At 38.7% G+C, this 12,413-nt stretch overlaps 1 protein-coding gene across 1 annotated transcript in view; it reads left to right on the top strand.

The window, feature by feature from the left end:
* Positions 1–9,258, top strand: part of WDR26 (WD repeat domain 26) — a 37,387-nt gene extending 28,129 nt beyond the window's left edge. Inside the window, 2 exon segments of the mRNA XM_079969255.1 lie at positions 2,504–2,689; positions 4,979–9,258. Of these exon segments, the coding sequence (XP_079825381.1) occupies positions 2,504–2,689; positions 4,979–5,004 (212 nt within the window). The 3' untranslated portion in view covers positions 5,005–9,258.
* Positions 9,259–12,413: the final 3,155 nt, after the last annotated feature.

Genomic DNA, 12,413 nt, shown 5'->3' with positions numbered 1-12,413 from the left:
TGATTTGTTTGCTGAAAGAAGAAAAATCATCTAGTAGCACAGGAGGTTGAATGTACGAGGATATTGTTTATGGCAACAGCTGTAGTCTTGGTAGAATGAGCGTGGTGTACAGGGATACAATTTTTATTTGACATAGGCTTGTTTTTCCAAAGGTAGGTGTGCTTATGTAAATCCAGATGAGTTCTGACATCTCAAGGATAATTACTAATTACAGTGAAAGAAACAAGTTTCATACCCTGTAGCAGACCTAGCATGTTCAGTAACTTTGGCTATCAGCAACCTGACTGTAATCTTAGCGTTTTCTATTGTTGGTTCTGTGAGTGGCCTGTTTGACAGCTTTTCTAGGCATTAAGGAGCTTGCTCTCTGTGAGGGTAATAGTATGGTGGTATATACAGTGTGGACAACAGTACTCCTGTCCTGTAGCTTATAGAAACTTTAGGAGAAGGTGGTTTTGGTCTGACTAGGTGGTCAGTTCTAGTTGGGCTCTGCAATAAAGTATTTTGAAACAGTGTTTCTTCTTTACCGCTAACTGGTGAATTTTTCACCTGAGAACAGCCTGTTTATTGATGCCTTGTATCTTAACTGTATTGCCATTGTATGTAGTTGTGCCACTCCTATTGCATGCATCAATCCCCTGCCCCTTCCAGATAATTTCTGGCCCCAGGAATGTCTAATCAACTGTATTAACTCCCTGGTATATCAGTTTTTCAGTACACCACACAGGATTGCATAAACAAATCACTTAGTTACAGCCTACTGTTTGTTTAACATGAATGTGAATTTAATTTATCCAGGTCAACTTAGAAAAGCTTTTTATTTTTTTCATTTTCAGTGTCTAAAAACTACCCAGCTGTAGTTGAAGCTGATGGCACCTAATTTAGATTCCGACTGCCTGAGGCTGTTGCCTCTTTGCACTGAATTGTTGCAAATATGGCTGCTGTGAAAGTCTCTATGTACAAAAAAAGTAACAGATTTAAATGTCATAAGCTCTTAAGTGTAAAGGTATGTTCTCAGCTAGGTAGGCTTTCCACCTACCAGCCCCAAACATCAAAGGTTCTTCCCTGGGAGTAAAATTCACATCTAACTCGTGTGCACATAAACATCCATAAAGTAGAGGGGAAAATAACTTTCTATGAGCAAGTGCTGTGTGTTGCAGCCTTACAGTGAATGTGTGATGACTTGAAGCTTATACAGTATAGTTTGAAATTGGTAGGTTAAAAATGGAAATTCATACAAGTAGGAGTCTTTGATACCATTTAGATGTCATGGTAATTTGATTTTTTTAATGATACAGACAGCACTTCTATAAAATACTTTAGCAAGTAGGTCACAGCATGATTTGTAGGGGTTGGGAAATAAGTGAGTACTTTTGGAAGTGGACTGTCATATTTTAGTTTTCAAACATTGTAGTTTAACTTCTAAAACTTTCAAAATAACTCTTGTAGTACCTGATGTTCTTCATGTAATTGCTTCTGCCTTATCAAGTATTTAACTCCAAGTCAAGTTTGCTTCTATGGAATATTAATATTTAGCAGAATTCTCTCTTTTTGGTAGTCATTGTGACTTCTGGTTTTTCAGTAGTGCAGAGAGTTGTACATCTGATCTGCAGCCATCTCTCTATAATCTACAGTTTATTTGGGTGCAGTCAATACAGCAATCGGCGCAAGAATGGCACAAAGTTGTCTCATGTCACATTGCTCCTGTTCAGATTGTACACTTTTTATGTGGATATGTTGTTCTATAACAATACACCCATGGATGTTTTGGAGCCTTTGAAATGGAGTTTGTTGCCTTCATTGATAGAATTTTTCGGATAGGATAAGATACTTAAAAGCAACTCTGTGGTTGTTGCTCCTCCCTCTCCCTTACCTGTACATTTGGAAAGATGAAGACTGGGCCCTGCAGTTTGCCCCCTTCCTTCTCTGTTCTTAGGCAAAAGTTAATCAGTGAATAAAGAGTTTCCTGCAGTTAATCGAATACAGAGTTTTCATAGCCCTACATACTGAACCGGTTACAGAAAGGGATTTTAATATCCAGTTATAGATGGGATCCCACATTGAAATAGCTGTGTTCTTTTTGGAAGTTGCCCATACCACCTGTAGAGGTTGAGGGGGGACAGAAAGAATATGGAGGAAGTGTGAGAGACCAGAGCTTGATTCCAGTCTTGATGCATGTAGAAGGCTAGGGTAAGGAGTTAACACCCAAACCACTCGCATTCTTACTTGGATAATATGAAGCCTACATAAAGCTATATTATGTTCCAGTTACCTACAAATATTTTCAACTTGCAGAGAAGATCAGTGCTTGTTGTTAGTTTAAATACAGGATTCTAAATGCCATAAAAGAAGATTCTTGAAGCTGTTGGATGCATTACTGTGCAGATATCAGTTCTTGGACATAACATGGAATTTTAACATGGAAACAGTTAATACATGGATAAGTGCCAGAACATGTTTTAAATTTTGGGATGCTTCATGTTTCTTCCCTCCTGTCTCATCTTAGATCACAAAGTATATATTTGGCACAAACGTAGCGAGCTGCCAATTGCGGAGCTGACGGGGCACACACGCACAGTCAACTGTGTGAGCTGGAACCCACAGATTCCATCCATGATGGCCAGCGCCTCTGACGATGGCACTGTTAGAATATGGGGACCAGCACCTTTTGTAGACAACCAGGATATTGAAGGTAAATCAAATCTAATTTTTATGGAAGAGGAATTTGGTAAGCTGCACTTACTTACTTGTGATCAGGTAACTCACAACCGATGCACATTTAATTTGTGTGCATTCAGCTTTACACACTTGGCAAAATAATAAAAATGGGACAGGAAAGAGATTGTGGGTTGGGGTCGGGGAAGCAGTGTTGGCAATCCCACTCCACTCACCATGGAACCAAATGTGTTTTGACTATATGTGGTTTATTTTGGGATTTTTTTAAATTTATATCCCACCTTTCCTTCAAGGAGCTCAAGGCGGCATAAATAGTATTCTTCACTCCCCCGCCCCCCTCAAGCTTTTGGTCCTTACAATAGATCTGCAGGATAGGATAGGCTGGAAGTTAAAGACAGGCTGGAGTCACCCAGCATGTTTAATTGTTTAGAGACGATTTGAACCAGGGTCTCCCCAGCCTTGGTTCAGAATTAAGCTGTACACCACAGTGTATGAGGAATTGGCTGCCTCAATTATTATTACTGTAAATAGTTAGGACTGGGTAAAGGGGACTTTAGTCAAATTCACATCATACTGTGTATTAGTCCCTCCTTTTGAAGAGTCTGCTACCTTGTGAAACTCCCAAAAGTTCAGAACAGGGTGGTAGTACCTGTTGGCTTGAACTATAACCTCTCACAAGATGCCTAAGGACTGGGAAGAAGTTAAGTTAAGGGACAAGGAGCACAAAGACAAGAATGATAAGTGAGGTGCAATATAGCCCAGGGAACCAAGAAAGAAACCTCAAGGAAGAGTAGGTAGAGAATGAGACTTGAGAGTAAATGACAGAGGAGATAAGTTACTGAAGTATGGTGTGGAGTTTCTGCATTTTATCTGTAAGCTGCTTTGAGTACAGGTCTGGAAAAAATGTGGGATATTCTACTACTACTACTACTACTAATAATAATAATAATAATAATATTGGGTCACACACATAATGAATTTTATTATCTCCTCTCCCTGTGCCCCCTAAAAAGTCTCTTGAGAGTCAAAGGAAGCAACTTGAACAATATGGATTGCAGCGTTAGTGGAAGGGCTGCACAGAGAGGCAGGGAATTGCCAAAAATCAGATGGAGACACCTTGTGTGAACCGTTAGAAGCTGCAGCAAGCTATTTTAATGTTACTGAACCTGGTAGTTAATATTTTTTTTAGTTGGCATGAAATGAAAAGAAATCTGGACCCTAGCAAACCAGAATAAAGATCAATTGAAACTGATGATGTAGCTGTTTCTTTGCTTTGAAATGAAAGGGTATCTTGCTCATTTTGTTAATTGAAGCTGTATCTGTTACATGAGGAGAGAGCTTCAATAGCTGAGACAAACCTGAGCTTCAATTCTTGACTGCTTCTTAGGTATCACCTGGAACCTTTTACTGCCAGTGGTTCTGCAGGTTTTGAATTAATTCCAGTTGATATCTCTGAAATGCAAAAGTCCTATCTGGGTATTAGCCCAAGCCAGGACTAATTTTTCCATTGCTCTGTCAAGATGCCCTTCTTTCGCAAAGCTGGGGCAGCATAAAAAGAGATACCATCATATGTGAAAACTAGACTGTAGTAAACAAGTTCTTAGTAAACAGGCTTTTGGTAGATGTATACACATTCTAATATGCAAGGCTGTAGAAGTTTTTGTGTCTATAGGTGTAAGCCAATACATTGCACCATGGTGTGAGCAAAAACAATGTTATTTTCTTTACCATGTATCAAAATTTTAATTGGGCTTCCAGTCTGCAAAACATTTTCCATTCTTTTAGAAATGCTTGCTTTATTCTGCTTTAGAATACATTTCCTGAAGTTGCTGGCAAAGTAATCTTAGGAAAAATTAAAGCCCCATGTACCAGTTCTTATTCCTTCCATATCAGTATCTAAAATGGGTTTTACTACAACTTTTCTCAACCTCTTAATTACTTTATCACACTGTTAAATGTGTGTTCTAGCAGCTGTCTGCTCCTGCAGGGGAAGTTTCAACTCAATCAAGGAAGTCTCTTTTGCACAAAAAGCCCCTCTTCCCACTGGCCCTGTATTAGAAATGACTTCTGTACCTCCCAGAGTGAAGCAAGCTGTTTAAAAGCCCCTGCTGGACTCTCAGAACTAGTACGATGGCGATTGTAGCTGCTCAGTTGGGTTGGGTTGCCCTAAATGAGTTTGTGTGTATGTCTTTTGTAAATCTGAAGATACATGTGTATATCGTGGCTGAGGTGAACTATGATTTTAAAGATATTTCTTATTTTTTCTTTTCTTTTTACATTCCATCTCCCTCTTCCCCACCCTTAGAGGAATGCAGTAGCATGGATAGTTGATGGTGAATTTGGAGCAGACGACTTCTGTTTAACTTAAATTTAGTCGTATTTTAAATGGCTTGGGATTTGGTGCAAACAAACATGATTGATAGCTGGACAGACATGCTCGTCATGAAAAAAAAGAACCATTTCTGAAGCCCAACTGGGGCCAAACATTTTACCACCTTGCTTCATAGTAAACAGTTGAGATGAAGCACGTCGTTAGAACGTTGTTGGACACCATGTTGAAGTAACCCCCCCATCGGTTGTGAAGAACTGTGCTACATTCAGGCTAACCATTGAACTCCGTATATACATTTTCCCTTCTGCCATTTTGTCAGGCAGACTACTGTTATTGTTGCTCTTCTTCTGTGTAATGAAGTTTAAATGCTTGTTTGGAAACCTTTTATTTAACAGTTTAGAAGGCTTGATAGAAAGAGTGCTTTAGTCTGAAGAGTACATGTTGGATAGGAAAGTCTTTCCTTCTCTTCTTTCTCTGAGTCTCTCCGCCTTATTTAGCTTGAGATCTTTGCAGCTTGGTTCATGGATTCTAAGCCTTGCCCGTTGCACAGTATATCTAAACCCAGATGTTTAAACCAGTGAATGACATGAAAAGCACTCTTCAGTATCACACTTGACAAAAGGTTTTGTACTTTTCACCTAGCTTGTTGCCCTGTAAGTGGGTTAACAGCACAATCTTCTTTTTTAAGAAAGAAAAATAAATAATTTATAGCATTAAAATGACTTCATTTGTATACATTTGGAATTGAAACCAGCTTAAAAAGTGTCATCTACAAGTAAATGCAGTATAATAGGTGCTCCTCTGGAGTGTTGTGTAAGACCATTTGGCTGGCAACAGTTTTACACAGGCTATATAAAGTATTATTTTAAAAGGAAACTTTGTTTACCAACATAAAAGAATTTGAGAACTTTCAGAACCGCCAACTAAACCATTACAATGTAATTTCTGAAATTTAATAAATGAAAATTCTAAATTGGCCTTAATGTGCAATGGTTCTTATTTAAAACGTAGTAAAGACCTAAAATGAGAATAGTACTTTATAGCATTATCTTAAAAATAAATAAATCAGTGAGTTGACTGTCTGCTGTGAATTAAATACATACCTTGTACAAACTTTCCAGATCGTTCTTTCTCCAGGAACTGTTTCTGAGTAGGTGCTGTTAACTATCTTTGTGCAGAGGATACATACTAAAACTCAGAGAACTAACCAGGTGTTTGACATAGTTAGTTGGTTTCAGAATTTCTCTTATAGTTAAAGGGTGAAAATGCACTTAGGGCCATCCTTAAGTTTAAAAAGAACAGAAAAGAAAGCAACTCATAATAAAAGAACAGTTAACACATCCTTGTAGTACCAGCTAAAATAGAAGCTACAGGTGGAAAAAGGTCTTAACATTAGGAAAGACACAGGACTAGAAGGAAATTTGCTCCCTTGTGCATGTTGGGTTTTTTTAGGCACAGATTCTGTGATAAGGAATATGAGTTATTGCCATTGCACTTGGCATGTATCCCTTAACTCAGACTTGCAACAGTTTTCCTTCAGAGCCTTCTAATTTGATCAGAGATTCATGATTGAATTTCTTTAAATACCTCCAGACTGGAACAAGTGGTATTCCAATCAATGTAGTAATTCAGTTGTTTAAGTTTGATTGTCTCTGAATAAGCACACAACACTATTACAATTATCCAATTCGCTTAAAATGTATGTGCAGACGAGGTTTACAGAGAAATCTTTAAACAACAGAATGCCGCTGCCTTGCATTCTCATGGATTTAGGAGCAGCAAAGAAATTTACATCCAGTCTTTAATACATTTAAGCTGTTCTGTTGCAGCTTTTTATATGTAATTTTACCTTACATTTATTACAATTGTCCATTGACATGTATTCTGTTCATTTGACATTAAGGTTTGTTTTTGTAATTGGGACATTTTTGTAGTCTTCCCTCTGAGCCTGTATAAAATCTTACTTTTGCAGATACCCTCATTCTGAATCTTTAAAAATTCACAGCTGTATTACTGATATGGTGCTGGTGGTACTGCTTGCAAACTCAAAACTACCCTAGGAGATTGGAAGGGAAATTGGAAGTGAATTATGAAGTGTGCACTAAAATCAGTTTGATTTTGTGCTACTAGATTTCTATAGGTTATTCAATCTGATGCTTGTAGTTAAGACTTCCTGCAAGGACGCTGTTGTGGTGAAAAAAAATGGACCAATTTGTTTCCTTTTCTTTGAAACGCATAACACCAGCAGGAAACCAAATTAAGAGCAAAATTAAATGGACACACCTACTGCTTATGCTTCCTCACCTCTTATGAAAGAGTTCTTGGATTTTTTTTTAATAAAAAAGCACTTGAGTGTGGAGCTGAACGAGAAGCATGTGTTTTGAGAATGCCATTTCTAAATTCAGTTGCATAATACAGACCATGCAACTTTAAGAGGAAGCTCTTCAGATTGAGGTGGTTTTAATTTCTTCTTCTTGACATACAACTGAACCAAATAAAGTCAAGATCTGTCTGGAAGCAAACTTTTAACTGCAATAACAATGCTAGGATTTCTTGTGAGTCATCTTAAATAGCTGAGCAGCCTAAATTGACTGATATGTAGATTGAAAAGCACGTCAGCATTTCAGATAAAAAAAGAACCCTAGAGTGTCACTGTTGTTAGGGGAGAAGTCAAGGAATAGGCTTATCTCAACATTCTTTTTTATATATGACGAAGGCATTTCTACTCTAGGCTAGAGCAATCACTGATTACTGGCCATATCTTACCATGAGCAGAAGGCAATGAGTGGGAAAGAGGATACAGTAGTTTGCATTTTGCCTTAGGTTTTGTACCCATCAACTCCAAAATATGCACACTGGCTATAAATCACTACAGTATCTTGCCACAGTGCTTCTCAGATCAGGTAAGTGATTTTAAAAGTAGGAGCACAAAAGAAGAAACAGTTTTTACATAGCCCTTAAAATCGCCTTGTAAATGTGTGGCTTAGTTCCCTCATTTAAGTTTTTAGTTTTAAAATTAGGGGATCATAATACAAGTTTTGATATGAAGTCACCAGTGAAAGCTACCCAACTTTTGCCAATAGTCTCATTCTGGCTTCCGAGCAGATACTGTTGAATGTAATTTAATACTAGGTGTTTAGTGCCATCTTAATTAAAAAAATAAATTCCCACCCCAAAGGGAAAAATGGCTTTAAGTTAAAATGTTTTCTTAAACCAGTCCTGTGCTGGCAAAAGAGACATTGGGAGAGTTCTTGTAATTTTTATTTTTATTTTAGTTAACAGCAGAAGAATGTCTAGTTTCTAATTTTGGGGTAGGATCAGAAGGGGAAGAGAACCAATTTTCAGTAAAACTTGGTGCCCTTTGTCAATACCCCCAAAGCACATGTTGCCTCAATTTGATGCATTTCAAATGAACTGTTAAAACTGGAGTATCAATCCTATATATGGTTAAAATGTATATTGCATTGGCTTGAGTCCATTTTCAGCTGCCATAGAACAAACCGCTCATTTGACAATTAGTAGAATTTTGGAAACACTTTGACACTTTTTGAACAGGGTGGACTTGACTTGTGCAGTGTTGTCTGCAGTAGCTGCTCTAGTTGCTGGAACACAAACTAGAACCCCATTTCCTGTTTGCTGACTTTGGATGATCCGGATTCAGCAAAGTGTGTGTGTGCGTGTGGTATGAATGTGTGTGCGTGAAACACAAACTGTCATGGAACCAACTGTTCTAGGTACATGTCATGTTTTACTGCATACTTTAAGTCATGTTGTGTGTATGTGAAGTGTCCTCTAACTTTAAGATTTTGGTTAATACCAATATATTTTTATAAATTTGAAATTCAGTGTGCTCCATCTTTTAAGTGTTTCATTGTTAGGATAAATGTACTAGATTTAATTCTTAACACTTCTCGGCACAGATGGAAAAAGTTGTCGGCTCCTTGAAAATGTATGAGGAAGAAACGGATCCTCAAAGCATGTGTGTACTTACAAACCAAGCTGTAGAGATCAAGAAAAGAACTTTTATTCTCAAATTTCTAAATTGTCAAGATTTATATGGAGTTGTGGTGGAACTAGTTAACACTTAGAGCTTTTGGTATGTAATGACTATTTGCTATGGACTGATATTAAATGTTTCAAAGGATTGCGTTCTTAAACTTTCTGGATTTTTGTTACTCCTCTTGAATTATATTAAGTAGTTTAAAGTTTCTTTACTATATTACATTAAAACATAAGAACTTTGGGTCTCCATATTTATTTTCACTTGTTTTACTAATTATTTACAGAACACCTTATTTTATAAATATGTAGTATATTAAACATATCTTTTAAAATGTTCATTCAAACTACATTAATTACTGGTTTTTGTTTTTATTGGGGTTTAAAAAAAAATACACTTTTCCATGTCGGTGCACAGCACTTAACAAATATTTGTATTCCCTTTCTTTCCAATTCAATAAACAGAATGAATAACTGGACTTGAATAGTTCTTAGCTTTCTAAGCTTCAGTGCTATTTCTGGCCAACCCTGGTATATCCCATGAGCATTTGTGGTCTTTTTATGCAGGAGCAGCAGGCCCCGGGCTTTAGGCTATGATAGTTAATCCTCCAGTGCTACTCTTGCTCATTACATAAGAGCAAGTTTACAAGAGGGATCCACAGAGCAGAAAAACAGCTTAGCAGCCATCCGTTATGGCTTGACAGCCATTCCTGCTTTATAACCACAGATGGGACTCAAGGCCAGGCTGTTTATGCACAGGGCTATATTCAGCTTGGAGGATCATACGTTGTGCTGGGCTGCATTATAAACTAAATGACCCCCACAGCTGGTATATGTGTACAGTCAAACCTCGGTTTTCGAACGTCTCGGCTGTCAAACATTTCAGAAGTCGAATGCCGAAAACCTGGAAGTGAATGCTTCCGTTTTCGAACACACCTCGGAAGTTGAACTGCTATCATCAGATGTCAAAGAGATAAACTACTACCTGACGTTTAGAAGACATCTGAAGGCAGCCCTGTTTAGGGAAGTTTTTAATGATTGATGTTTTAATGTATTTTTAATCTCTGTTGGAAGCCACCCAGAGTGGCTGGGGAAACCCAGCCAGATGGGCGGGGTACAAATAATAATAATAATAATAATTCCGAGGTGCATTTTTCATTTTTTCCCATTGACTTTGCAGCCAGCCCTTTCTCGGTTTTCGAATGTTTCAGAAGTCGAACCAACTTCCAGAATGGATTACGTTTGAATACTAAGGTTCCACTCTATATATTTTCCCCAGACTGCCTCTCTGTACCCTGGAGTGACACTCAAAGGGTGGCCACTAGTATATAGTAAAGGTTGCTTCAGCTGCAACAACTTGCACCTCTTACAGGGATACTCTTGCATCAAGTACGTATAGAGCAAGCTACTGAAGGATATGTGCGCCTCCCTTGACCTTTTTTTAAGTTGCACCAAAGGAAGGTAGATATTTTCATGCATTTTCGAAGAGTAAGTGTGCCTAGCTCTCTAGAAACTACTTTAACTACACTATAGACTAACCTATACAGTGGTACCTTGGGTTACATATGCTTCAGGTTACATACGCTTCAGGTTACAGACTCCGCTAACCCAGAAATAGTGCTTCAGGTTAAGAACTTTGCAGGAGGCCCCATTAGCTAAAGTGGTGCTTCAGGTTAAGAACAGTTTCAGGTTAAGAACGGACCTCCGGAACAAATTAACTACTTAACCCGAGGTACCACTGTATATGCCACCTGTGTGCTATGTGACCAGTAGCAGAATGGGAGCAATATGTACCAAGCCAGTTAGTGAAACTATTGCGAGAGCAGTTGAGGGAACCACCTGCAGAACAAGACAAAAATGTGTTTTGCTCTGTCTTCTAATAGGAGGAAAAATTATACCTGATTCTAAACCAAGGAAAATCAGATGCAGGATAGGGAGTAAACTCCATCTCTATAGCAAGCCAGATAACAATGCAATGAACAGTTTAGGTGGAGAATAGCTCCTAAAGGTGCATAATCCATTTTAAAAACTAATCTAAAATTTTTAAGTGGTTTAGGCTAGAGTGGTGTTGAAATGAGCCAAACAGACTGATGTAAGCCCTTAAGGCATATTTAAAGTAGGTAAGGATTGTGAGATGTGTTTTCTTAGAAGCAGCCCTTAATTACCAAGAAACAGCTTCAACTGCAGAAGCCTGATGAAAGAGGACACTTCCTGCTCCTATTAGTGATCAGATTAAAATACCATCCGTGAATGAGCCGAGACTGCCTGATCCTGTAGCATTTCATGAAGCTACCTTGACATGAGTCACAATAAGCCATCATGACCAAACCAACAGCAGCTTTGGGCATGAGGAAGATGGATTGGGCTACTTAATCCTCTCCTCTACACCCTTCCAACAAGGTTATTAGTATCTCTAAAAGGGAAGATTCACACAGAAAACCAGGAGAAAAGGGTTGAATTTATCCTACCATAGGGAACTCCTACTATGTCAAGGGCAACTACAGTAGAAATGTTGACAAAAAGCTGTTAAGTATTCTAGTCTTTGATTGATAGCCAACTTTATTAGGCTTCAGGTCTTCTCTTTTAACCTGCTACCCTGTGTCTTTTGGCCAGATGCATTTAGAAATAGCTCCAGTATTTCAGATGCAGTTTCACAGCCTCAATATAGAAATACATCCCCTGAGAGCCAGTGTGGTGTAGTGGTTAAGAGTGGTGGAGTCGTAATCTGGGGAACCGGGTTCGATTCACCGCTCCTCCACATGCAGCTGCTGGGTGACCTTGGGCTAGTCACACTTCTCTGAAGTCTCTCAGCCTCACTCACCTCACAGAGTGTTTGTTGTGGGGGAGGACGGGACAAGGAGATTGTTAGCCGCTTTGAGACTCCTGAAGGGGAGTGATAAAGCAGGGTATCAAATCCAAACTCTTCTTAAAAAAAAAAGAGAAAGAAACACATCCCCTATGACCCACAGCCGTTTGTTAATGTACTGGTGGAAATTTGATTTTACAGGGAACTACTCCAGGGGCCCCCAGATGGGGTAAGAGCAAAAACAATGCAGGTGTTTAGAGGCCACTCCATATCCCATATAGGTAGCATCAAATGCAGTTCTTGGGTTGAAATGTTTTATGTCACAGTAATATCTTGGGATTAGCCAAGCTCTAATGGTCTTTATCAACAGCACTTCAACACTACCACAGCTCATACAAAAACTACCATTTATTATGGTATAAGTTTTCACTCCATCGGATGCATTAAGTCCGTGGTGGCCAGACTTGGCTCTCCAGCTGTTTTGGGACTACAACTCCCATCATCCCTAGCTAACAGGACCAGCGGTCAGGGAAGATGGGAATTGTAGTTCCAAAACAGCTGGAGGGCCAAGTTTGGCCATCACTGCATTAAGTGTGTGTGGAT

The sequence above is a fragment of the Podarcis cretensis genome (genome assembly GCF_951804945.1).
Source record: "Podarcis cretensis genome assembly, chromosome: 3".
Lineage (NCBI taxonomy): Eukaryota > Metazoa > Chordata > Lepidosauria > Squamata > Lacertidae > Podarcis > Podarcis cretensis.
Note: the sequence above shows the minus strand (reverse complement) of the source record. Positions and strands in the feature narration are given on the sequence as shown.